Source organism: Stylophora pistillata, chromosome 1 (assembly GCF_964205215.1).
Source record: "Stylophora pistillata chromosome 1, jaStyPist1.2, whole genome shotgun sequence".
NCBI classification, from domain to species: Eukaryota; Metazoa; Cnidaria; class Anthozoa; order Scleractinia; family Pocilloporidae; genus Stylophora; species Stylophora pistillata.
The window spans coordinates 32,623,594-32,650,231 of record NC_142519.1 but is presented as its reverse complement, the minus strand read 5'-3'; the positions used below and the strand labels follow the sequence as shown (position 1 = coordinate 32,650,231).

Sequence of the window (26,638 nt, the reverse complement as noted above, 5' to 3'; positions counted from 1 at the left end):
AGAACTAAAAAAGAAAAAAAAAAAAAGAAACCTCAGAAAGCTCTGACTTTATAATTTGCACAATAAAAGATCATTGGCTTTCAAGCTACTGTTTTATAGCGCTCCACTACATTGTTAGCTCCAGTCCATGCGTCTTGCCTCCTTTTTTCAATTTTCATATAGACAAACCACCTGGCCGGTATCGACCATTTGTTTATGTCGCTTTTGTCAAAGTTAATTCAATGGCGCCAGTTAGCCCGATGTTGAAAGTGTACGCCGCTCACGTACGTCCGGAACTACTTGCAAATTCTGGCTCCAAATATCAGCATCGTTAGCAGAACCGTCGACAAAAGGGTGCCCCTCAATAGGATCGTCATGAAAAACAAACAGTAAAAATGAAACAGAGAGATACTTCTATTAATGATGTTGAGACAGTTATAAAGCGTTTTTTTTCCGAAAATCTCAAGAACATTAAACACGAAATCGTTTCAAAAATTTATTTACTGCGAAGGCACAAACCCTGACCTTATCTAGCAACAAAATGTCGATTGATCTATCACTTGCAAGATTTTTACTTTAGTTACTGGACTATGTACAAATAAAATCTTGTTATTTTTTTGCGTTTTTCTTCTCCTTTTCTTTGCTGGAGTCTTCATCCATAGGTTCCTCTTGGTCCTTACTCTCGCCGGTGTCCTGTTGAGCGAGGGTCCCTATCACCTTCTGAATAGCTTCGCTGCTGGGGTCCACGCCAGGTAACGTACTGAGGACGTTCTTGATGAAGTCCGGGTCAGACATGACGCCAGTGATGTCTTGGGTGTCATCTCCCTGTCATAAAACAACAGTTGACACAAACCACTGTCACTCTCAGATCACTTTTTGCAAGTGACGTTGTTTCGTTCTCCTCGAAACTCTCCCTCCTTTCCTATGGCCGGACGACAACTAATATTTCCACTACGTAAAACGATTTAACTTTCACTACTAGTTTCGAGGTTAAAGATATCTCCCACTAGTTCCGCGGTCGCGTTTTCTGCAGTAAATGTTGAAGATCAATCGCGATTCTTATCATGATCGACGACAAATGGTAGTATTTTAAAATATGGTTTTCATAGAATGTTAGGAATATACTTCACAGTTTGTGAAAAACGGAAAATACAACAACCTTTCCATCTGTCTCCATTGCACTAGCTCCAGCCTCTTCTTCCTTCTCAGTCAGCTGTTCTGACGGATCTTTCCCACCACCTGCTTCTGTGTCTGCCTCCATGTTTTGCAGGGACAGCCTCATGGCGTACTCAATCTGCTGTTCCTCGGTCATGGCACTGAAGTCAAATACTGGAGTTTGCGGAGTAGACATGGACAAAGCCTGCTGAAGCATTGCCTCCTCGCTGTCAGCAATGGGTGGTTCAGCGGTAGGAGCCTCTTCTCCACTAGCTGCCGTTGCCCTACGTGCCTCTTCCTCTTGCCGCTGTCGCTGTTCTTCCATGGATACACGAAGAGCCTAGTGAAAGATTTTCGCCAGGTCAACATACAGTTTCTCTCATTTCCTTGTACATTTTCAAAGTACCGGCGAATCTAATGCAAAAGGTAACCCTGCCATGGACTATCAATGCACTCAGGGGGGGGGGGGGAGGGGGTAGAAATACTCCTAGTCACTTCATGCTACGGGAACCGGAGTTAATCGCCGACCCAACTGGGATCACTTGGCTCATAGGCAGGCTTTACTACCCTCAAATATAATTTGCTTTTCACTTCGCGGCATTCCTGAGGTGACCGAATACGGAAAAAGAGTTCTTTAATTAATATCCTTTTTTGAACAAGACATATCTAACTGAACGTTAGTGATCGATTCTCTTGCCTCATCTATTGCGAACCTTTGCCGACGACCAAGTTGATTTCTTTGCAAAAGATAACTAAATAAAAGTTTACAGTTGTATCTCACCCTAATGCAAATTGAGGTCATTAGATAACTTAATGACAGGGTTTTAAAACACAAACCAAAGCACCCAAATAAACTTGTTATTTCTTAACAATCTGGCAAATTGTTGAAAATTATGTGATAAAATACTAACAATAAATCCATCGATCAATAAGTCAATCTCTCTCTCAGTCAATAATCACTCAATCTTTTAATTAAATTGCAAATGCACAGAATCATCTTTGACTGAAAACACAAAACCTCCATTTACCAACTGCAAACCAACTAATCTTAAAACTGTTGTTAGCTCAGTTTACTCATGTGGTAGGACTGTGCATGTATTGAAAAACCCTTGTTACTAACCAATGCAAGCTCAGGATCAGAGTTAGGGTCAAATCCATACTCTGAACCATACTCCATTCCAGATGGGGCTCCATCTTCTCCTTGCAGTAAGGGAGACGAAATAAGTGCATCTGAAAGCAGAGGGCCTGGTGGTACTGTGACCAAGTGACACAGGTTCCCATCCTTACCATTCAGTGTGGTTATGAATGATGTTAGCTTGTCAGAATTTGCAGTCTGAAGACAGAGAAAAAAAATTAGACACAACTCTAACAGAAAAACTAACGAATAAAATAATTTATATTTGCATACCAAAACAACGACAAGAAATGGTAAAGAATTGGAGGGTGGTTTATAGAGGTGCACTGCTTCCTTCAAACAGATCCATGCAGGGGCTTATGCACCATGCACAAGTTCACTGGTGTCACCTCTAAAAGGAATCAAAAGCCCTCCAGAAGCAAATCAGTGGATACAATGCTCCTGCAAGGAAGAAACTTTGAGATGGAACTAGAGAATTTTTAGTTACGGTTAACCTCTTGAAAAATTAGAATGAACAAGAAGGCTCAAGAAATATGATTTTCCTGTCATTTTGACGTTCTGTAACAACAAATTAGTACAGTAGCTGTTGTAGTGGTTTTATTTCATATCATCTGGTTAAAAAAGGTATTGAACCAGTACACTCTCTTATTCTAATAAACAAACTTCAAAGTCACATCAACATGTTCACCAGAGTGAGCAAGCCCTGTATTAGTATACTATCAAGTTAATTTAATAAATTCTTTTTGACCTTACATGCTTCCAATGAGTGAAAACAGTAATCCCTCATTGTACATAGAGCTGGGACAAGAAAAGGGTGCTGTTGATTGGCAACAAATGAGCCTTAAACATTATGGATTATAAGAACAGCAATAACAACAACAACAATACCTCTTCACCAAAGTTGACAATGTCAACATTCACTTTTTCTTTTTTCAGTTTCTTGGCAAGCTTCACAAGCTAGATGGAAAAAAGTTGAGTAAAAAAATGTAATAAGTATCATCTATTTTAGAAATTAAAACAAGAATGCATCAGATCACACAATGAGGGTCTTTTTGGATGGTAAGTTATACACCTTGAACTTTTAACTCCCAAGATCTGATTGCGAGACAGTTCCTTGTAAATAAATTATGAGAATTTGGTGTTACATCAAGATATTCTACCTGATAATTTGGAGTATTCTCATAACTTGTTTGCTGGTTAATGTATGGATATTATTGTGAGAATGGCAAAATGTTTTTGTTTTTCTCAGAGGTCACTACATCAGCAATGAAATCTAAGTGAGTATTATCTCTAGCACAGTGTTTGCTCATTTCAAAGTACTCAACGTAGATCACTTACCTCTCTTTCATCACTTTCAACAGGACTTCCAACAAATACAACAATCCTCATTTTATGATTTTTGCCTTGTCTATGTTTTAGGACCAACTTATGGGGAAGGAAGTCAGAAAAGTAGTATTTTAAGTATAGCTTGAACTACTTAAAGGTCATTCAAGACTTATGAGCAATTCTCATGCCATTCAAATCAATAAATACAGTAATTAAAACTCACTGATTTATCAAAAAAAATTAAGACATGGAAAAGTTACTCAAGATATCCTGCCTATTGGTAATACTTACATGAGCTATTTTGACAGCTGTGAGGAATTTGATATCCCCTTTGGACTGAACTTTGTGCAGGGAAGCCAAGATTTTTCCAACATCTGTTGTTAATGTAACAAGAACCTCAAGGCTGAGAAAAATAAGACATAGCTATTTCAATTAAAATTTTAAAGGTGATGTTTTTATCATCAGACCTTCAGGACTTCAAGACCTCTTTCTTGAAAACTAATTGAGCTTCATCTCAGCATAAATGATTAGTTACAGTGGACAGAGGTCCTTCTAATTTAAGGAGTTAGTAGCGAAGTGCATTGCAAAGATGGCTTATAATGTGAACCATCCTAACAGGATCAATTGAGAAATAAGAGGGAAGGAAAAGTGAGATAGGATGTGCTCCCTCCAGAAAGGTTTCTCATAATTATGAGGCTCTGAAATGTTTTTCACATATTTTTTAAGATACAGGGCATAAAATCTACATTTTTTTTCAGTAGCCCCTTGGCTTCTTAATATTTTGAAGTGAGAGCATACCTAAAGAGTCGGTTGCCATTGTTCGTGTTTATTTCATACAGTCCAACCTGTATTGCTGATTTTCACATGACATCTTCAAATTTGAAATCCAAAAATAAAGAGCCACAAAAATGTCTAGCCTCATTAGGCATAAGAGGGTCTAATTTTGTACCTGTTTTCAAATTTTCAGCTCAATAGTGTGCTTGGTTTAAAAAGAAGCACAGTTTGAAGTTTAGAGCTATGGTGGTGGTGTGACATATAACTCTATTGCGTTTTTTGAAAAAGATAGATTTCTCAGTTGATTTTCAACTTTTTTAGGAAATTAAGTGTTAGGACATGCATGTTGGTTTAGTTTAGATGATCAGCAAGCCAGATAGCCAAAGTGAGTTTTCAGCCACTATGTTGATGGACCAAAGATACCTGCCAATTTGGTGGCTCCATACTGCGCTCTGTAAATTTGCCCAAAACATTTCAACAAATATCTAAGTTTGGGTAAACAAAGAGACCTAAAACTTGGGGAGGTGCTACCTTCACTATGTCCTATAACATTACAATTTCTTAACCTTATCCACTAAATATCTCTCTCTATATGTAACAATTAAAACAATCAATTACGTGGTCACCCATACTTTTAAACATTTGCCTGTGTGCTTTAGTTGAGAACATGATAACAAGTGTTTTCATTTCACCATGTTCCCACAATATAATAGCTCCATCTTTCTGTTTATAAACCACACACAACCCACCATTCCTCTATTCACTCTGACAAAGGGCAAACGATTGAAACATCAGCTTCTTTATAGTTGCCAATTTACACTATCAGTGTAGTTGATAAAACCACATTACCTTGTAATACCCCCCACCGACACAGCACCACAGTTTCGTTTGAAACTGTCCCCCCTTATTTGATGAAATCTACGTTTTCATGTGGATATGCAATTTAAGTTTGTACATTAGTATCGTTACATGACTTAATGGACATTTAATTTGTTTGTGAACAGTATGAGTTACATACTCACCTAGCTAGAGTCATAAGACCAACATTATTTTCTGGGTTTTGTCTGGTTTTCGAGTGACAAACTAAACTCACAGCATCTTGTTGTGCTTGAAGTCTCGTGGGAAGAAAGTCGCCATTTCTCATCCACTCACTGTTATCGACGCTGTAAAAAATACAAAATAATTCGAACCAAGTATTAATATATCATTCCATTAGTAACATATCGAATGAATAACCGGCGAAGAATCTCACCATACAACCGTGGATTCCAAAACCATTCTGGTTCAGGCAAACTCCCAATGACTTTCCTTTCTTACTTGACTCGACACTTGACTCGACAAATTTTTGCTCAACTTTCGGCTCATGCTCTCAGGGAGATACTGCTGGCCGTTTGCCAACAAGATTGGTTGGTCAGCGGCTTATCATTTCTAACAACACAATTTTCAGGCGTCAGTGGGGCTTTCGCGTCGAAGGAATTGTTTGTTTTCTCTTCCTAGGCAGAAGAAGCAAATGTTATAGTCATGGACAAGCTTTTCGAAAAAATCGGAGATCATTTCAACAATCCAGAAATGTCTGACCGCATATTAGTTGTCAAGATTCGAAGAGATGGCTGGGAAAAGCTCGAAGCAGCACACCGGGTTCGAATCATCACGAAAACGAATTCTCAAGAGGGAAACGATTCGATTTCGGTCACTAACTTTAATAAAAAAGAAAAGATGCATTTATCTACAGACAGAGAATCTATTATTGGCACGTCTGAACCAAAATGTGACACCGAATCTGCACGTCTTTGTGACGACTCTTTTAACTCCACTTCAGAATTGAGAACTGTTAGCAGCTTAAGCTGTGATTCCGGAATAAGCGACGCTACATTTTCTGAGACAAAAAGAACGGTTAAGAGTAAGAAAATAGAAGAGTCCTCAGCTGGTGGCGAGAAAGGAAATAACCCAGTGAATGAATACTCTGGAAATTGGCAAGGTTTTGCTAATTTGAATGGGGACGCTGTCGTCTCTTCAACATCATCAGATGTGCTCATAGCAGACATTAGCTATGCTCAAAAAATCGGAGCTATAGGTTTAACCGCTTTAGATAGTGACGACGGAAGCGCTTCAGCATCTGCCCCTTCACCATCGACCAACACCGAAACTGCAGAGACTAGCGAAGAAGATTTGACATTTACTGACACTGTCATCCGGGAACAGCAGCTGTATGTACACAGCTTTTGGCTGGCGTTGAATAGTTCTTACTTTAGAGGCCTTTTTTTCAGCTCAGGGATGAAAGAGACAAAAGTGAAAAAGGTATGATCCAACTGACCTGACATATATGCTTGTTGGCCAATTTCTTGTTATTTCAACCGGCCCCAGTGGGCCCTAGGACTTAACATTTTCTGTATGTACAATTTGAAGATACTTATTTTGCATATGTACGTTTTTAAGAAACATCAACTGCATTAATTAAAAACAAGTAATCGAATTAATTGTCACACTATGTCTGGAAAATATTTCTGTGGGTTGAATTAATTTTTAACTTTTATCGAAACAGGTTGAGATGAACATCAGTGAATCCTTGTCATCGATGTTCCTTCTGTTGATAGAGTCACTCTATAAGCCTGAAGTTGTGATGACAGAAAGTGTAGAAAATCTTCTTGTTCTTATGAGACTTGCTCATGTTTATGATGCAGAGAGCACACTTAAGGCTTGTCAGAAGTAAGATGTTGATTTTGTTTGTTTGTCTTTAATAGTTGGATTTCTCATTGTTGATTACAGCTTACATGTATTTCTTATTTGAATCTTCCTTTTAACTCATAAACCCCTCAGAGTAACTAACATCTAATTTCTCCTTAAATTATCTTCCCAAAATCACACATCAAGGTCCAAGAATATAGGGAATGATCAACAACTAAACAACCTATTGATTGTTAAACGAATTCTCCACATCAGTTCCTCAGGAATTGTTTAGAGAATAGTATGGAGAATATGCATATTGATGTTAGGGTGTAAAGGGTTAACCAAGCAAACTGCTGATAAGACTGTGTTATCTTTTCACTGCAGTGAAGCAGATGTCTTTACTATTAGGACAACAGAGATGGGCTTCAGGCTGTTTACTTGTTTATACTTTCAGTTCCCATTGACTTCTTAGTTTCCTTTGCTCTAACAGGAGGTTGTGATTAGTGTGGGTTTTGGTTTTAGAACACTCATTTAAAAAAAAACTATTTGATTTCATGTAAGAATAAATACTTGAGGGATTGTTAAAGAATTCTTCATTGTGTTCTTATTCCTTAGACTTCTTGGTTCAGCTGAATTGACAGTTGAGATCTGTGACAAATCTCTGAATATGCAAGAGCATGAAAGGTAATTCATAGATGAACAAAAAGAAAAGGGAAAGAAAAGTTTAGGGACAAAAGTTGCAAAATTTGCCACGGGATGGCTTCTTTGTCTTTCTTTTCCCTGCAATTTAATTGGTTACTTTAGACAAGCCTTAAAAGTTGATTGGTTCTTTTGATTAGTGTTGGGTTATTATTGGGTAGGGAAAAGATGTGATTGATAGTAAAACGATGGACAGTGCAATTGGGTATTAAATTGCTCTGTAGAGAGCCAATCACAGGCCCGGCCAGGGGTTTTGGGTATACGGTATCTTGGGCCTTATTATTTCAGGTATATGGTATTTTTTGGTATTTTTTTGGTCAAAATTCTGGTATAAAGTATTTAGTTTTTCCTGAATTTTAGGTATTTTAGTATTCTGTTTTAAAATAATTTTAGGTATTAAGTATCGCACATTTTACGATTGTAAGGTATATTGGTATCTTGTGGGGAAAACTTATATTGGTATCCCACTACCCTCCCTGGCCAGGCCTGCAATCAGATAACAAGGATCACCAGTGACTTAAAATGGGTGTGATGAATTCATTTATGAGAGAAATCTGGGTTGGGTGAAAGTTTTGGCTGTAAGCAGTCCCTCTTCCCTTCTGCATGCCTACTTCAGAATTATTTGATTTGTACACTACCTTACTAAACAAACCACATCTTAATTACTTTATGATCCAAGTTAGTAGCACAACCGCTTATTCAATTCAAAGAAACTTCTCCATTGTTGTTTTCAGACTCCCTGAAATGGCAGAATTTATCAGACGATGTGAGGAATTCCTGGTCGAGGAATTCAGTCCTTTAGACTCACAATGGTCGAGTGAAGACTTTCTGTCTTTGAGTCCTAATGGTCTACAGAAAGGTATGCTAATAGCACATGTGCTTTTTTACAGGGAGTTATTCATGACAGCTTTGTCGATGAATGATTTGCATGAGTGACAAAAAGAATAAAGAATGAAGTGAGTCAGAACAACAACATCATAACAGGATGGCTATTTTAGATATTTTTATATTTGACAATTTTACTTTGGTGTGACAGTGGCATTCATTATAAAGTCAGAAGGTTCCCAATGCATCAAAATAGCATATGCAGTGTGAAATATGTACAATAGCATTTCAGATGGGTGGTGGTGGTGAATTTGATAAGATCTCAGGCTAGTTTTGTTTAATTTTTATTGAATTTTTCAGTTCTTTCCAGCAATGAGTTGTGTGTATCCTCAGAAAATACTGTGTTCCTTGCACTGATGAAATGGGCAGAGGTGAATGAAGTGTTCGATGATCAGCTTGAGCCCCTGTTGGAATTGGTGCGCTTCAAAGCCATGACCATCAATTACCTACACGACGTTGTTACCAGTGATCACCCAATCGCTTCTACAGTAGCTAAGTTTCAACTGATGTTTGAAGAGGCTGTTTTTTACCATGCCTTTTCTAAGGTATGTTTGGTGATAAGCTGACTTATACATGCACTTTGATTGGTTCTTGTGACCTATTGGATGGCAGACACATAGATGATGTCACCATGCTACTTTTTCATCATATAAAACGAATAGACTCCATATTGTTGATGGTCTGTACAGTAACAGACTACAAAAGACATCTAAATGTTGTCAAAACATCAGTGAGACACTAGGCTGTGCCTTGTGTGCTACACATGGCAACATAAAATCTATTTGTTAACTATACTATTTCTAGTGAAAACTCATGAATGTGGTGGATATAAGAAATACTGAAGGGGTACCCCTCTGTTATGACTCTATCAGTTATGACGCTTGACAAGTTGGACTAATTACTGCTTATTAGCAAGCACTTGGGTAGCTCTCCTTGATCCTTTACACCCTAAGATCAATAGGCATATTCTCCATACTGTTCTCCTTATATTTCCTTAGATGCTGACAAGGAGAATTTGTTTAAGAATCAGTAGCTTCCTGAGATGATTGGTCATTTTCTTAATTCTTGTGAGCTTAATGTATGATTCAGGGGTGATGTAAAGAGAAACTCCATGTTATTCACTCTGAGGGAACAAAGGGGTTTATAGCTTGTCAGTATTTGTTCACACTACTTTCTTCAGATTCCAATTTTTTAGTCTTTGGATTAACGTGCTCGTTTCGTCTCCCATTGTATGTTAAAGGCTGACAGTTTCGAAAGAAACTGTTTGGGGCTGCGTCGGTGGGAGTAACGAAATAATTTGGATATATCAACAAAGTTGAAATGGTAAATTGGCCACCGTAACGATTACAAAAGCTGACGTTTCGAGCGTATGTTACTTAACCCGGCTGCAATGCGTCCAATCTTAAAAACATATTCAACGTTTTGTCCATCAGGAGAGACAATGCGAAGAGGGAGAACCCATTGCTAGGAAAGCTCATGATGATCCTGTCGTGTTTAACTGGACAGTGGACATCGGAGAAGATATTGAAGTAGAGAAAAAAAAGAAGATCATTAAATCCCCGCATTTCTGGGTCAGCGGATACGAAATGTAAGTTGTCTACCTACCTTTGGGGAAAATGATGATTTGATTGGTAGAAAAGAACCAACAATTGGTCGATGGATGTTCTAGAGTGGGAGAGAAAATGTTTTAGAAAATGTAAACAGTTTGGAAAGGACGATTTTCTGAGTTACCACCTCGTTTTCTCCAAATACTATTTCTAGTCGTTTCTTTTTCTAAGCATGCCTTTCTACTGAGTGCGTATTCAACAGGTGTGCTAAGATGTATTTGTTTTCTCAGGTTCCTAGAGCTGAAACTGAGGACTTCCGGTTGTCAAGGCTTATATCTGACAATAAGCACACGTGACTTCCGCCACAGTAGCAAAGGGTTCGTCAAACTGGCATACTCTCTGACTTCAAACTTTCCTAAGGCCACACGGGTGATCAACGAAGCGGACGTGTTTGATAGAGAGGGGTCTGGCTGGGGATACGAAGAATTCTTCCCTTTAAGCTGGACTGAATTCAAAGATCAGCTGAAGAGAACTCCTCTAATAATAACGTCTCAAGTCAGTCTTCTGGAGTAGTGTAGAGTTTGATCCTCTCCAATTTATTTCCACGTTTTTTCACCTTCTTCTCTTTTTATGAACTTTAGGTAGTGAGTCAGCTATTCTCTTTGTGTATAACACTGTATTCCAAACAAGACCGGAGAACTATTTTTTAAGTATTTCGAAAATGGAATTTAACTGTTACGGGATAATTGTAAATCGAAAAGAAACGTCAAGAGGAGATATTTAGAAGACCCAGAACTATTTCTATTTATTAAAGCCTTTCGTGCTTTCGTAACGCTCTTACACATTTTGCAGCCTTTGTTGCGTAGATTTTATATTTATTTATATATTTATTGTCTATGTATGGGTATTTGTCTATAGATGTTTTTTGGCGTGCTTGAAAGAGTCGAAGAAATTAAAATCGAACGATCTCTAATATTTGAACCCACGAAATGTAGAAACACAGATTTCCTTGCATTCATTGTATTATCACTTGAAATGACAGTGCCACTGAAACATTTTTCAGCAAGGGCAAATGTAGATCATTACCAACAGTTCACTTTGTCAGGATTTCACGTCGAACGAGCGAATAAAGGGTGTCTTGCAATCGCGCGGCACTGAGTATCTCGTCCTGCCACGCTTTTTTGGACATAACAAAGACAGAAGCACTGTTCGTAAAGGAAAGCGGTATGGACAATACTTTTTTGATGACTGTGCTTGCAACAAGAAACCCTAACAGCAGAAGCGAGACAAACGGAAACGCCGGGGAAACATCTGTATAGCAAAGTATGGATGACTAAAGCGCGAAAGAAATGTCACTGAGTATTTTTTCAAGGATTGAGCTGAAGTCTCTTCGCCAACGATTAATTAAAAAGCTATCAGAGTTAGTATCACAGTTAGTAGCAATTCACTCCAGTAACAAGATCTTCATTTCCTGAATATTTAACTGGTCGATGGTTGTTTCTTGGACATAACACTACGTCAAAGCTCGATAGGAGCTTTACCCACGCTACTAAATGATTTAGGTAATATTGTTAGTCAGCCAAAGCTTCAGAAGTCGTTTGTATACTGAATCTTTTAAAAACTGAACTAATTATTCATTTCTCTATTAATTTTAAACTTTCCTCTAGAAATTCTCAGTTTTTCTACTAGCTGCGTAATTAGGCCCTCGCAATTTGAAATTTTTTTCTTTATTTTTGTAGAAACCCCTCTTTTGAAAACATATTGACGTTCTCACCAAATAAGTGGGTTAGTGTTTAGACGGCGTTTTCTTGGCGTTAAATCTTCATCGGGATTTTACCTATATACTTTATTGTTGCATAGATAATTTGGTTTTATCCATTGAGTTCAGTGATAATGTAAGTTAGCCATCGTGAAAAGTTTCTGAAGCTGGCTTTTCGAGCGTTAGCCCATCGTCAGAGAGAAAATCCTGTTTCCATAACCTGTTCGTTTTACTCTTTACATCAAATCAAACTCCTACAGCCTTTCTAAGTGTTCTTGTGGGATTTTGCTTGATGTAAATTGTGAAGTAGTGTTGTCAAAGGTTTCTCCGTGGTAGCTTCAACTACAAGTTAACCGCGGCTTTCTATACGAGAAGTGCTGGAGGAAAGATTTGCTCCAATCGATGGGCAAATTCTACTCATTACGAGCAAAAAACAACGATTCCAACTAATATCTGTGCCAATCAGTTCTTAGGTCCAAAGCAAAAAATGATAGACGAAAAACGATATGGAATTTCTTTGGGCTCGTTTCCTGTAATCGGATTGGTCAGTTTTGTGTAAGTGGCCTGATAAGGGGAGCCTTTTTGTGACTTAAATCGGCATTCCGTTAGCGACTACTTCTAGCGACAGAATGTCAAACTATATAACTTGTGGGTCAACCACCAGGTTTGCGATGGCCCAGGGTTTTTTGCTCTGGGTTTATCCAAGTGTGCCAAAGGTGGAAGAGAACATCAGTTTTACTATAAGTGACTTAAATTTATTTCAAGGGCACGAGCCTGAGGGAAATAAAACTTTTCAGTTTTCTACAAAAAAATCATTTTAAATAAGTTTGAACGCAAAAGTTAAATATGATTTATCAAGTAAAACTTGAAAGAAAGCACATCTTGAGTTTGAAATCGTGCAAATCACACCGCACAATCCTGCCTTAGTTCGAAACACGAGTCTTCGTGAAAAGGCATCATCAATTACTCCTAATACCATATCGGTCTGTACGAATATGCCCATTTGTTGGGAGACAGAAACGGTTCTTGAGTAATCGCCAATACGTGTAGAGGCGTTTTGTAGGGAATGTCTGGTTGTTTAAACCACTTAGTAGTTGTGGTTTCTGATGGAGCAGAACCAGGTTTTCCTTCAAGATGAACTTGCGGAAACCGTCTATACCGGCTGTTATCATCTCCCGGGAGACCTTGATGCGATGCCATATAGCACGAGCGTGGGTCATTATTTGTTTTCCATGCGATCAGATTGTTAGAGTAGTGCTGACATCTGTCAGGAAATGTCCGACGTCCAAGTCCCTGGAACAAAATGAAGGTTTAAGGCACAAAACAACCAACGAAACGGATTAACCAAACAAAATACGAAAATGCGCGATTTCAGTTTTTTTAGGCGACCCCACGGCAATTAAAATACTATAGCTAAGCCATTTTGATTTAAGGCCTCAGTCGTTTCGTATAATACAAAGGAGTTGAGCCCGTCTATTGCCTGGAATTATCAGGTCACAGGTTGCATCCATGAACGATCGCTTCGCGCATAGGTATCAAGTTTGTACTAAGTATCCCGTTTATGGTAACTGTCCTCCAAAGTGATTAGAAGTCTGCTTCCATCGTCCCTTGCTTGCAGACGGTTCTCGTTTCCCGCCCGCAAGGGAAGAAGGGAGCACGACCTCTTGTTACTCTCGATTCTCGAGGGAAGTGTCGTTGTCTGCGTGCGCATTTGATGAGTGCGTATAAACTTGTTTATGCACGCACAGGAGTTGCGGGCTCCTCTTTTGTGACAAAATATGAAGGATGATTTCACAGTAAAGTAATTGCTCGGTTTAATTGTGACCTTCCTAACAATGTAATCGAAGTGTGACTGCCTTACGTTTCCAAAGTATTCTCCTTGATCTTGAAATGCATGTCTGTTATCGTGTGTTGAAAAAGCAAATCTTTTGAACGGGGCCTATTACAACGGGACCAAAAGAAAAACAAAAATCATCAAACCGTGTTCACTCCTACATGATACCATCTTAAACATTCCTCAATTTTCATACACAAACTGTTCGGTTATAGCACAGGCATTGATTGAGAGGTCAAAAAAATGTTCACATTGGATATTTTTCATTAAAAGAAATAGTATATCTTTATACTACCTCGTGTTTGTCGTTAAATCTCTTAGGAGGGGATGCTACTTTCTTTTCTTGCAGCTTTGTGACGTCAAGCGTCCTCGGCCAGCCCCGTGTAGAAAACTGAAACAAAAAACAACAATTTCAACATCAACGTAAGTTAAGTTTGAATTAAAGTAAAAAATAATTCGGGGACAATAGAGAAGGGTGTCTTTTAGGCTGAAATTGATAATAAAGATTTCCTTTTGCGGAGAAAGTCCCCATGCTCTTACGATTGTTCTTCAGACCCCACCCTTCCACTTGAATATTTTTCTGTCAACTCCGTAAGCAAGCACTTGCCTCGTCTTACGCGATGTTGCAGGCTTTCGGAGGTTTCGACAGCTTATCGCTGTACTTATCGAAAAGGCTTTCGTTAGCAAAGTGTGTAATTAGACTAATCAGATAGACCCAGTACAGTTTTGCATAGTTTAAGCGCAATTGGAAAATTTGTTCAGCTGTTATTTTGACGACGAATCATGTTTATTTTCTCGGGTGAAGAAGCCACAAATTTCCATAAAAACAAAACCTTGTCACTTTTCTTTGTTTAAATAATTTGAGGCCTAAGTGATTTTTTGTGTATATAGTGAGCCTTTATTTAATTCCAAAACAAGTCCTTGGTAGAAGATGACTTCAAAGTGATGTGTGTCTATCTGGCGAACCTTCTTTCGTTCACTGACTTAAATTTATAAATATTAACTTTTACATTTGGTGAAACCAGCCAATACATAACAGACATACACAGAGTAGCAGCTGTCCTAACAGGGCCAGGTTTTTATCAAAGTTTTCATGTTTCTTTGACTCTTGTGAGTCAAAACAAATCGACAGATAGTAGTTTGCGACTCCCATACCTGTTCTTGAGTTATTACGTGAGTAAATTCGACAAATTAATGCGATCTACTTAAATATTCTTGAGCTGTATTAAACAAATAAGTCTCTAAGGAGTCTCCCCTAGTGGTCTAATGTCAATCCAATTTTGCACAGCGATCTGAAAGAAAACACTTCTGTCCCACAACTCACCCAGTTTCCTTCTTTATCTTTCGACGGCGCGAATGATCGCCCTTTTGCCATGTCCTCTCTTTATACAAATTGAAAGTAAGCTATCTTTACATCTCTGAAATTCCGCCCGCGTTACGTTGGGAGTTTGACTTCGAGCATCTGTCAAATGGTTTGTTTTGAGTGATGATCAATTCTTCGGTTTCTAAGATACCTTGGTAACTAGCCCGCTGACTGCAAGTGACTGCCAGCTGATCTTCAATATTCAATGGCGGCCAAATCGGCTAATTCGATGCATGCATGAGGCGATTCGGAATTTTGTCCATGGAAGGAGTTGGTAGTTCTCTACGGAGTGTAATTTCTCGAGTAGAAGAAGCAACAGCAAAGCGGTCGAGTGTAAGGGTCGTCTTTTGTGCTCAGTGTTAAGTCAGACAACTATTCGAGAGAATTCAGTTCAAGTGACTTTCTCTTCTCAGGAACTTCCTAAAACGGCTCCTCGTCTGGTTGCAGTCAGCAAATTAAAGCCAGCAGACTGTGTTATTGAGGCTTATGACAATGGACAACGACATTTTGGCGAAAACTACGTGAGTGGATTTGGTTGTATAAGGGTTAATTTATGGTTAGGGTAATCACCTTGTGAAGTGTGATCGTAGAAAGTTACATACATACATACATACATACATACATACATACATACATACATACATACACTTTATTGAGCATCCCTGAAAAGGGCTTTTCAGCATCAATATTAAAAATAGTAAAACTAAATAAATAACTTAATAGCTATATATACTTTCATATTACTTATATATTAATTACTATATGCAAACAACAGTTATCATCAAAAATCGTTCATGTTACAAATCATTTCATTAATTAAACGTCTCTTAAAGACCTTAGTACCCATGATTCCCCTTAAATCTTTACTTAAATTATTCCATACTTTTATGCCACGATAATAAAAGGCGCGTTGGCCAGCACTGATTCTACTAGATGGAATATTTAAACTGTCTCTATATCTCATCTGTCTATCATGAATAGTAGCTCTAGTTGAAAATTTATTTGACAGATAACAAGGTGACCGTCCTTTGAGACATTTGTGCATCATAACTGCATCATTGACCATAAGTCCTTGTTTGGCATTTAGCCATCGAAGCGATCTTAAACCTGCAGAGATATGGCTTAAACCTACACAGATATGATGTGGTCATCATTGTTTTTGAACAGACTAACCATATTGGAGGTCTGTGGCATTTTACAGAGCATGGATATGGAGTTATGCGGTTCACTCATATGTATGTAGGAAAAATAACACTATTTGTCACTAGTTGCGTGACAGCATGACACTTGAACGTGTGCTTTTTAGCTTGTCTAACATTTTTATAGTTTTAGCATTTTATCATCTCTGGAGTTCAGATGGAACTTTGATACAGTATTACTATGATGATTCTAGCTTCTATACGGCTATTTCGACGGCCACCGGAAAAGATTCGTCAAATAATGTGTTCGATTGCCCTTGGTCTTGTGGCCACCATCTTGTTTCCTCTCCACATGCAAAAGGCTTCTTCTCGTCAAGGCTGCAATACTATGCGAATTCCTCGCCTTAAAACTGGATGTTTTGGCCATCTCCGAAACTAAGGATGAAGATATTTATATTCCTGGCTATAAAATCGCTAGACGTGACAGGTCGGATGGTCGGAAAGGTGGAGAATCTTTGATTTATTTTTCTGAAGTCCTAAATGCTTATGATTCAAGTGATTTGTCCTCTAATTCGTGCTTGGAAGCTACTTGGATCGATTTATCTTTTCATTCTCAGCGACTGTTGATTGGTTCAATCTACAGACCTCCTGACTGTTCGTCTTTCTTCAATGAGTTTCCCGTGGTAATGGAAAATTTATGGCGGAAACGTTCCAACATCATCCTATTAGGTGACTTCAATGTTAATTTATCATCCTCGTGTGATGCTTCCTTGAAAAGAAAATTTACAAACCTTCTTTGTAAATTCAACTTAAAGAATGTTATTGATGTTCCCACCAGAATCACCGGCGATTCATCTTCTCTGATTGACTTGATTATTACCTCTGTTCCCTCCAAGATTTCTGGTCATGGTGCTTGCAATCCAGGAATATCTGATCACCGCCTGGTTTATGCTTCTGTTAACTTGAGAAGGATTTCTATGAAACCTAAATTAAAGCTAGTCCAGGTTTTTTAAAAGAGTTGACATCAAAGCCCTACTGCATGAATTTGCGTCTGCCCCATGGTTTATCTGTGATATCTTTGATGATATCGACAATTGTGTTTGGACATGGGAAGCACTTAATTACAAGTTCATCATTAACGAACATATTCCTCTCAGAAAGGCTAAAGTTAGATCTAATAGTCTGCCCTGGATGTCTTCGCCTCTGAGAAAAGAGCTGAACAAGAGATACAATCTTCTTCTTAAAGCCCAAAAAACACCGAGAGGATCTCTCGAATGGTTTGCTTACAAGAAACAAAGAAATTATTGCACAAAATTGTTAAGGTCAGCTGAAATTTCTTACTGGAACAACAAACTTATCAATGCTAAATCCAGTGGAGAATTCTGGAGCTTAGTTAGATCCTTTCAAGGTGTCAACAAGTGCTCTACCATTGGCCCAGTGAAATCCCAATCTGGTTTTCTTCTAACTGATAATTTTTCAAAAGCAAATGAATTCAACTCCTATTTTACCAATATATGTTCAACTCTGCCAAATACTAACAGTTTGTCACCTTGAGACAATTCCACTCAACCAGCCAATTGCATCTACAGAATTACCCCTACCTTGCAGTCATTTACTGCTAATAGAGAACTCCTGTCTTATTGTTTCAAGCATCACATTAAAGTGGGTAAAGCCTGTGGCCCTGACAAAATCTCTGGCAAAGAATTACAAATGCTGGGTGATGCCTTCCTTGATAACTTTCTTAACAATGCAAAGAAGAGCTTTGATGATTGCAATTTCCCATCGCAATGGAAGACAGCACAAGTCCACTGTATCCACAAAAAAGGTAATACTCAGGATTGTGGAAATTATCGTCCAATTTCACTTCTAAATATACCAAGTAAGTTATTGGAAAGTATTGCCTGCTTTCAACTTGACTCTTTTCTGAACCAACATAAACTAGTTACTACCTCCCATTTGGGCTTCAGGAAGGGTACGTCCTCTGAGTTGCTGCTTCTTAGCATGACAGAAAAATGGAGGCTTACCATAGATGAAGGAAAATCAGTTGGTGTAATCTTTATCGACTTCCAAAAGGCATTTGACTGTGTGTCTCATCAAATTTTACCTGATAAACTTCAAGCCTCTGGTCTATCTGGGGACTCACTTGACTGGCTTGTTAATTACTTGAATAACCGCCACCAGTTTTTGACTATTAATGGTACAAATTCAGAGAAATTGAGAGTAACTTCTGGCGTACTCCAAGGCTCCTTATTGGGCCCAAGACTTTTCAGCATCTTTACAAATGACCTACCTTTGTCTGTTGACTCAAAGATAGAAATGTTTGCCGATGACTCCACTGCCTACATCATTGGAAACTCTATCGACTCTATTTCAACCCAAATTCAAATTCTCTTGCATCAACTACTTACCTGGTCTAAATTAAACTCCATGTTCATCCATCCAGCCAAGTCTGAAGTCATGTTTATCTCAAAAATACCATTCATCGGCCCAATTAGACAAATCACTATAGACGATAAACCAATCAACTGGGTTTTCAGCTCATCTTGCTTAGGAGTCAAACTTGACAACAAGCTTAACTGGTCTCCTCATATTAAAATGGTGAACTCAAACTTCAATGCAAAGATTTTTAAGCTTAAACAGATGAGGACCTTCAACTGATCCACTCTGGATTCTATTTACTTTAAAGGTATTCTGCCAAGCGTAACTTATTGTATATCTTTGTGGGGATCTTCCAACTTGTTGGCCGACCTCGAGGATTCGCACATCTGTGCTGCCAGTCTGATTCACAAGATCAGCATAAATATCCCAAAACATGAAATTCTTAGCATAGCAAAATGGACATCTATACATTACATGTATAAGAGTACACTTGCCTGTATTGCATACCAGGCCTTTCATAACCTAGCTCCTGATAACATAAACAGTTTATTTACAAAGCACCAGACTTCATACAATTTAAGAGATAACTTAAGATTTGCTCTTAAATGTCCCAGATCCAAAGCCCTTCACAATTCTTTCACTCATCGCGCTAGTATTGTTTGGAGTTGCCTACCTAGTCAGTTAAAGTCTAAGCCTAGTTACTCTTCTTTTAAGGCTAGTATTAAGAAATTCTATAAATGCATTGACCAAATTAATTTCGGCTCAAACTCCACTGCTACCAACAATATCAGTGAGGAATTTAAGTACTACTGATATCTAGTTTCCCATCTTGTTATCTTATTATTATTATTATTATTACAATTATTATTTATTTAAAATTTTTTAATTTAAATCTTAACTTTGTATTTATTTTCCTTTAAATGCATTGTTTGAGTTAATTTGACTGATACTAATATATATATATATATATATTTATTTACTTACTTACTTATCCTACCCATATATATAATGTATTATTGATACGTATGATTATTCATACTAGGAGACATATATGTTTTTAGCTGTTTATTAGTAGATAGCAGGTTCACATCAGCATTAGCTGCCATTTCCTCAATCTGCTTTACCAAATAAAGGATGTATGTATGTATGTATGTATGTATATATTTATGGTCATATTTGTGGAGTCCCAAAGCTGTTATGTAATCATTAACCAATAAGAGCATTGGCATTTCTTGAGTCATATATGTTAGATATGACTCATATAGTCTTGATCTGGCCATCTCTTACTCTACATTATATTTCCATCCAAATACTCTCATGCCATTTAAAATTCAGGTCTTTCATTTACTTGTGCAACTGCATCAACACTAAATTTAACAATTGGTTCATGCACTATCAAGTTATGGAACACACAGGAAGTTTGGAGAGCACGAAAGAAGCGTGAGAGTTGCTCGAGGCGATAGCCGAGGGCAACTCTAGCTTCTCGAGTGCTCTCCAAACTTTCCACGTGCTCCATAACTCGATAGTGCACAGTTGAAAGCATGAACCAATTGTTTTAGAACACAGCCAGTGGAATTGTGTATCAAATCCGACGTGAAAAACGGACAACAATATCTGTTGGAGCGAATGGTGATGGCGCTGATGCCGAGTCTCCTTTTCCGTTGTTTTTCTCTTTTTCTGCTTCATTTAAGAACTATAGCCCAAGGGAAAAGGTTGAAACATTGTCTTTGTTTTCGGACTAGTAGGCTGAGTTTCTGTTTGTATCCATTATTGTTGCAAAATATATTAGTTTTCTCCGTGCTAACAATGGCCGCTCACGCAAAAAAAAAATTTCTGGCGAAGCGATTTGCTGATGCTGTCAGCGTGCACTATTGGGATTTTGAGCACGCTTATAAATGTATATTGAATTTGATTGTGTGGTTCTGCTAGCTATGTTCTAAATATAATTTAGGGAATAGGCTTTAGTACTCAAGTATATGGCAGGAAAGATACTTGAGCATATTTTGTGTCTCTGCCTACTTTTCTTTAGCTCTATTGCTGCTTTCTGCAAACTTTTAGATAAAAAACCAAGATGAGACTTGTATGAGTCTCTTATGAAACTTTCAAGATGTCTTTCTTCTAGGTTCAAGAACTGCTTGAGAAGTCAAGACATGCAAAGGTATACAGTCTGAAAATTCACAATTTATTCTTATTATGGTTTATTTGTTCTGGCTGTTACTTGTTCTGGCTGCTTATTATGGTTTATTTACTTCTGGCTGTTACTTGTTCTGGCTGCTTATTATGGTTTATTTACTTCTGGCTGTTATTCACAACATTCTCTATTCTTTTCTGGGCATAAGACAATTATGCTAGTCTTGGTCCTATGATGTTTAGGGGATCTAAAATGTTTTAGATGTAGCCAGACTGGCTTTGATGTATTCTTTACAGAGTTACATTGATCTATTATAATTATAATAGACAAGCCCTGGCCTTAATAACTTCACAAAGTAGACCTTTTTTCTTTTCATGTTTATTTCAGATTCAACCACTTAATGACATAAGGTGGCATTTTATTGGTCATTTGCAGAGTAATAAATGTAATAACCTTGTTGGTAAGGGTTGAACAATTTTCTGGTTATTTTTAATTGGTGTTGCTGTGGGAAACACTTGGGAAACACTCGCCATAAGCATAGCTGTTAGCTCTAATTACTGCTTATTTACTTTTATATTGAGGGAGATGCAGTAACATAATGGTTAGTCTGCTCAGGACTCCAAGTGGAGAGGTTCAGGTTCATGACTTAACCAAGTCATGGTGTTGTGTTTTTAGACAGAACACTTTGCTCTCACAGTGTCTCACTCTAACCAGGGTCCAGTTGTTCAAATGCTGATCAGTGCTAACCTAGGGTTGAATTTTAATCCAGTTTTCTTTATTTCTCTGTTCAAAAGTGTTTTTGGTTAGCTCAATTGGTAGAACGCCGGACTGTTGTGCGGGAGGTAGAGGGTTTAAGACCCGGCTGGACAACACTCAGGGTCTTAAAATAACTGAGGAGAATTTGCTACCTTTCTATAATATCAAGAAATGGATAGATATTCTAGTCTTCTCAGATAAGGACGGATAAACCGTAGGCCCCGTCTCCTGCAGGGTTAGGGGTAGGAGATGTTTATTTCCCACACATGAGATTACTGTGTGGTGGATGTCCTCCCCTGGGGTGGGATGGGTGGGTTTACTGGGTTTGCAGTAATTGGCGAAAGCTGTTGTGGTGTCCCTGCCTGTCGGTGAATCTAATAAATTAAATTAAAATTAAATTTAAATTAAATTAAAATTAAATTAAAATTAAATTAATTAAATTAAATTTACGTATGATGCACGATCCTTGCAGTAGAGGGCGCTATTTATGCAATAGCGAAAATCAGACCTGAAAAAAATCAGGCCTGTACGGGATTCGAACCACTGACCTCTGCGATACTAGTGCAGTGCTCTACCAATTGAGCTAACAAGTCAACTGGGAGCAGGCCATTAAGTTGATTCGTAATAAACCGGTGATGATAAATCAGATACAATGAATATATGAAGTTCATATATTTTGAATTGCGGTTATAGATACGTATGATGCACGATCCTCGCAGTAGAGAGCGCTATTTATGCAATAGCGAAAATCGGACCTGAAAAAAATCAGGCCTGTACGGGATTCGAACTACTGACCTCTGGGATACTAGTGCAGCGCTCTACCAATTGAGCTAACAAGCCAACTGGGAGCAGGCCGTTAAGCTGATTCGTAATAAACCCATGATGATAAATCAGATACGATGAATATATGAATTTCATATATTTTGAACTGCGGTTATAGATATGTAAGAAGCACGATCCTCGCAGTAGACAGCGCTATTTATGCATCAGACCTGAAGAAAATCAGGCCTGTACGGGATTCGAACCACTGACCTCTGCGATACTAGTGCAGCGCTCTACCAATTGAGCTAACAAGCCAACTGGGAGCAGGCTGTTAAGCTGATTCGTAATAAACCCGTGATGATAAATCAGATACGATGAATATATGAATTTCATATATTTTGAACTGCGGTTATAGATACGTAAAACTATGTAGATGCACAATCCTCGCAGTAGAGATTTATCATCACAGGTTTATTACAAATCAACTTAACGGCCTGCTCCCAGTTGGCTTGTTAGCTCAATTGGTAGAGTGCTGCACTAGTATCGCAGAGGTCAGTGGTTCGAATCCCATACAGGCCTGATTTTTTTTCAGGTCTGATTTTTGCTATTGCATAAATAACGCTCTCTACTGCGAGGATTGTGCATCATACGTATCTATAACGGCAGTTTAAAATGTATGAATTTCATATATTCATCGTATCTAAATTAAATTTGTGGGAAAATTTTCTCTTTATTTTTAGCAATCATCAAATTGTAGACAAAAGAATTCAAATTGAATTTTCTTTTAAAACTTTCAGATATAAAATTTTCACTTTAACCTTGGATTACCTGGGGTATAAGTGGGTACAAGTGAATTGTCAGGGAAGCCTGATGAAGTACTTGAGGGTTACCTTACAATGGACTGACATCCCATCCAGGGGGTAATGGTAATACTCCTTGTCACTTCACGCAAGGGAAACCAGGATAAACTCTGGTGGCATGGGTCACTCGGTTTGAGTACAAATTTTACCTATTGTGCCCTAGTTGATATATTTCTTTATTTTCATAACTAGTCAGCATTATAATGTATTGGTATTGTATGGAGAAACTATTTGTTTGTCACAGGATTGAAAGGGTTAAGTGGACTGAATTCAAACAAACAATTTTGATTTTAAATTTTCGGTTTGCTTTCATGCAGGAGTGACCAACCTTTACATGGTGGAGACTGTGGACAGTGTGAAGCTCGCCAACTCTCTAAATGCCTCCTGGGGAAAATTAAACAAGCCCAATTCTCTAAATGTTATGGTACAAGTTAATACAAGCAAAGAAGAAAGTTAGTGCCACTGTTTCTCGGCTTATAATGAAGAGTAATTTCATATTTCTTCTTATATTTGTAAAAACTTAGTATTTCCTACTAGCAATGTTAATCTGTCAACAAAACTGACAATGACATAGCTACTATCATTGGACAGTAAGCTAACTTATTCATTGGAATGGGCTCTGCTTTCTGCGTGCTGATCATGTTCATGTTGAACAGGTGGACATGTTTGGTTCTCTTCCTTTGACTTGTAGAGTACAGAGAAGTAATTAACTTGTACTAACAAAATTTAAGATCCAAATTGTAAGTTATGATTGGTTACTAAACTTTTCCTCTCAGATTTATGGCCCAAGCATGAGGCAATAAGGCCATAAATGCAAACAACAGAAACCCGGTTCCATAGCCCAAAGTATATCTTATAGATATTTACCATAAATTTGGGTTCAAGTTGAGGAAGGAGATTAAATTCAAACAAACTCTGAATTTAGTGGGTCATATTTATCTCCACTAACACAGTATTCAACAAAACTTAGTTTACAGAAAGGGGCACTGAGTTTTCTTGAATCTTACCTGTATGTTAACTTCTTTTCAGGTAAGAGTGGATGCTTAAGTGATCATTGTGCAGAGCTTGTGGAACACATTATCACCCACTGTCCACACTTAAAGTTTTCAGGACTGATGACCATTGGGGAAATGAATCATGACTGGAGTCAAGGTCCAAATCCTGATTTCATTGTAAGCAGATTGAGAAAATGTCTTTCTTTCATTTTTCATTTTCATTCTGAGGTTACTGAAATGTGCAATACAAGGGTGTTCAAACCCTTTTACAACTTGACATCAGTTTATATACTCTCCATTCTGTTTCCTAATACAATTTCTGAGGTGCACACAAGGAGAGTTTGTGTAATAATCAGGAGTTACTCTAGCGGGTGATCATTTCCTTTATTCTCCTGACCTTACTGTTTGATTTAGGGGTGATATTGTAAGGAGAAATTAGTAGCTAGTCACCCTTAGGAGCCAAAAGGTAAATGGCTTAAAATGTATAGTCTATGCAGAAATTGAGTCAGCCCCAGTAATGCAGAATTTTGTAACAACATGCAGCACATCAATCTTTGGAAAGTTCCACCAGTATTTGGCTGAGTAGCCTTTTTCACCATGAAATGTTGAAATATAACTGCTTGTAACATCACCTTGCAACCCTAGTATGCTTGTTTAATGAGTAAGCTGGCTGTACTAAACAAGTTCTTGGATCAAAAGTGTGACTGTTCAAGCTTATGTTAGGAATGATGCCAGTTCATCAAAATGAAGCAATGTTAATGACGTGTTCAACATTGTCCTGGGGATTGAAATTAAAAAGGATGAATAAATAATATTATCACTGAATACTAGAATAACTAAACAGAGTTACACTGCATGCTCCAGTTTGCTTCATGTCCAATGTGACTTTTTAACTTCAGTTTATTGATTTCTTTTCAGCGTTTGGTTGATTGTCGTAAGAATATTTGTGAGAAACTAAGTCTTAGCCTTGAGGATGTTGAATTGAGTATGGGAATGTCAAATGATTTTGAGAAAGCGGTAAGTTCAGGCATATTCTGTCTCATCTAGAGTAACCTATTATACCTTAAAATCAGTATGTGTTTTCTCCATACTGTTCTCTAGACATTTCTAAAGGTGCTGAGCAGGATAATTTGTTAAACAATCAGGAGCTTCTTTAATTGTTGATCATTACCTTTATTCTCTTGACATTAATGTATGATTCAGGGGTGATACTGTAAGGAGAAATTAGATGCTAGTCCCTCTTAGGGGTTAAAGGTTGAAATTAAACTGTTTTTTTTTATGCTGATTATGCAAATTTTCTCTTTAATTTGTCAGATTTTAATGGGAAGTACAAATGTGAGAGTTGGTAGTACCATATTTGGTGCAAGACAACCCAAACAGCCAAGGAATGTTTCTTCAATGCAGGGAAGCACTCAGCCTACCTCACAAGAGGCAAACTCAATGACTGATGCATTGCAGCAAAATGTTACCAGGGATGGCTTACCAAACCTGGCAGCACTGAATACAGATGATTCAACTGATAGAAATTCACACACTACGCTCAGCAATGCTACATAGCAACAATGTGTTCATCCTTTTTGCTCCTCTTCAACATTGGACATGAGTTCCATTCATTTCAACATGAGTTCCACTTAGTTGGAAGATCAATATTTTGTTGAGAAATTTATTACATATCAGAAACTGAAGCAAACTCAGCGGTTGGAGGTGAATCCCTCCTAAATTTGTCTCAGAGCTCTGTCGTTTTATCTAGGTGTCGACATGCTGTGAGGAAAACATTTCCAATTCAATTTGTAGCATAGACTGATTCCATAACATTTGATTGTATTAAATCTAAAACTATGCGAGCTTATATCTTAAGAAGACACATCATCAGCAGCTTATTTTTAATAATCGCCGTGCATGAGTTTAGTTCTCGATCTTCTGCTGCGTTTGATTAAAATTCTTTGAATTCTAGTGCCTCATATTGGCATCGGCGAATGAACTTAACTGCTATGTTGACTTCGCCCAGCATGTTTGCGTTGAAAGATAAGCAAACGGTTTGATGTGGTTATAAGGAATTAATTTTCAAGTACTTGTCGACCTTTTCTTGCCACTACTGGTTTTGATGCTGGGTGGAAAATGAGACAAAAGACTTAAATGTATCTGTCTTGTTAAAATCACGTACTTTCTCGAAAGCACTACGACAAGTAAAATACTGAATGACCTTATGTGTATGGGCCTTTGGTGGTTAGTGGTTCATCAATAAATGGTTACGAAGTCGCCTATTCAGTCTCAAAGGTTTTATTATCAAGATGTCACATATTATTTATTACTTTGCGTAAAAAAAGCTCGTCTTTTTCCTATGTACAAATGTTTGGGAAAATTTTCCCCGAAAATATTCAGGCTTTCCTAGAATACGTAAACTACGCGGATATCCTTTTAGACAACAGATGGCGCGAGAAAGTTACGACGTGGAAATAAACTTTTAAAATCCTCATTTTCTCGTATTCTTTC

The 26,638-nt window shown here is 37.9% G+C and overlaps 4 protein-coding genes across 5 annotated transcripts; 2 read left to right on the top strand and 2 right to left on the bottom strand.

The window, feature by feature from the left end:
- Window positions 1–461: 461 nt before the first annotated feature.
- On the bottom strand, window positions 462–5,774 carry LOC111324414 (26S proteasome non-ATPase regulatory subunit 4). Its single transcript, XM_022927961.2, has 8 exons — window positions 5,622–5,774; window positions 5,392–5,532; window positions 3,887–3,998; window positions 3,608–3,694; window positions 3,158–3,226; window positions 2,255–2,467; window positions 1,139–1,474; window positions 462–804 (listed from the first exon to the last, which is right to left on the bottom strand). The coding sequence occupies exons 1-8, from the start codon at window positions 5,645–5,647 to the stop codon at window positions 589–591; spliced, it is 1,200 nt and encodes a 399-aa protein (XP_022783696.2). The 5' UTR covers window positions 5,648–5,774; the 3' UTR covers window positions 462–588.
- Window positions 5,775–5,808: 34 nt separating this feature from the next.
- Window positions 5,809–11,332, top strand: LOC111324413 (uncharacterized). Its single transcript, XM_022927959.2, has 7 exons — window positions 5,809–6,667; window positions 6,912–7,075; window positions 7,652–7,720; window positions 8,470–8,594; window positions 8,921–9,165; window positions 10,054–10,208; window positions 10,458–11,332. Exons 1-7 carry the CDS (start codon window positions 5,891–5,893, stop codon window positions 10,738–10,740), a joined length of 1,818 nt encoding a protein of 605 aa, XP_022783694.1. The 5' UTR covers window positions 5,809–5,890; the 3' UTR covers window positions 10,741–11,332.
- Window positions 11,333–12,659: 1,327 nt separating this feature from the next.
- Window positions 12,660–15,258, bottom strand: LOC111324415 (testis-expressed protein 36). Of its 2 annotated transcripts, XM_022927962.2 has the most exons (4): window positions 15,085–15,256; window positions 14,056–14,151; window positions 13,788–13,865; window positions 12,660–13,219 (listed from the first exon to the last, which is right to left on the bottom strand). In XM_022927962.2, the coding sequence occupies exons 1-4, from the start codon at window positions 15,133–15,135 to the stop codon at window positions 12,896–12,898; spliced, it is 549 nt and encodes a 182-aa protein (XP_022783697.2). In that variant the 5' UTR covers window positions 15,136–15,256; the 3' UTR covers window positions 12,660–12,895. The 2 variants fall into 2 exon arrangements, with proteins under 2 accessions (XP_022783697.2, XP_022783698.2); XM_022927963.2 differs by lacking the exon at window positions 13,788–13,865 and having other exon boundaries at window positions 15,085–15,258.
- A 39-nt stretch (window positions 15,259–15,297) lies between these two features.
- Window positions 15,298–26,409, top strand: LOC111324443 (pyridoxal phosphate homeostasis protein). The gene is made up of 8 exons (XM_088752081.1): window positions 15,298–15,456; window positions 15,537–15,644; window positions 20,764–20,799; window positions 21,160–21,232; window positions 23,468–23,602; window positions 24,180–24,322; window positions 25,064–25,162; window positions 25,460–26,409. The coding sequence occupies exons 1-8, from the start codon at window positions 15,361–15,363 to the stop codon at window positions 25,700–25,702; spliced, it is 933 nt and encodes a 310-aa protein (XP_088608207.1). The 5' UTR covers window positions 15,298–15,360; the 3' UTR covers window positions 25,703–26,409.
- The last annotated feature ends 229 nt before the right edge of the window (window positions 26,410–26,638 follow it).

Excerpts from the sequence above, each read along its gene's own strand:
- LOC111324414 (XM_022927961.2), bottom strand. The coding sequence starts at position 5,647 with ATGGTTTTGGAATCCACGGTTGTATG. Across the intron at positions 3,999-5,391 it reads GGTCTTATGACTCTAGCTAG|CCTTGAGGTTCTTGTTACAT; the intron begins GTGAGTATGTAA and ends TATTTTTCTCAG. Across the intron at positions 1,475-2,254 it reads CTGATCCTGAGCTTGCATTG|GCTCTTCGTGTATCCATGGA; the intron begins GTTAGTAACAAG and ends ATCTTTCACTAG.
- LOC111324413 (XM_022927959.2), top strand. The coding sequence starts at position 5,891 with ATGGACAAGCTTTTCGAAAAAATCGGAGATCATTTCAACAATCCAGAA. Across the intron at positions 7,076-7,651 it reads ACACTTAAGGCTTGTCAGAA|ACTTCTTGGTTCAGCTGAAT; the intron begins GTAAGATGTTGA and ends CTTATTCCTTAG. Across the intron at positions 7,721-8,469 it reads AATATGCAAGAGCATGAAAG|ACTCCCTGAAATGGCAGAAT; the intron begins GTAATTCATAGA and ends TGTTGTTTTCAG.
- LOC111324415 (XM_022927962.2), bottom strand. The coding sequence starts at position 15,135 with ATGGCAAAAGGGCGATCATTCGCGCCGTCGAAAGATAAAGAAGGAAAC. Across the intron at positions 14,152-15,084 it reads AAGATAAAGAAGGAAACTGG|TTTTCTACACGGGGCTGGCC; the intron begins GTGAGTTGTGGG and ends TTTTTGTTTCAG. Across the intron at positions 13,866-14,055 it reads GATTTAACGACAAACACGAG|GCCCCGTTCAAAAGATTTGC; the intron begins GTAGTATAAAGA and ends CCGTTGTAATAG.
- LOC111324443 (XM_088752081.1), top strand. The coding sequence starts at position 15,361 with ATGAGGCGATTCGGAATTTTGTCCATGGAAGGAGTTGGTAGTTCTCTA. Across the intron at positions 15,645-20,763 it reads GACATTTTGGCGAAAACTAC|GTTCAAGAACTGCTTGAGAA; the intron begins GTGAGTGGATTT and ends TCTTTCTTCTAG. Across the intron at positions 25,163-25,459 it reads CAAATGATTTTGAGAAAGCG|ATTTTAATGGGAAGTACAAA; the intron begins GTAAGTTCAGGC and ends TTAATTTGTCAG.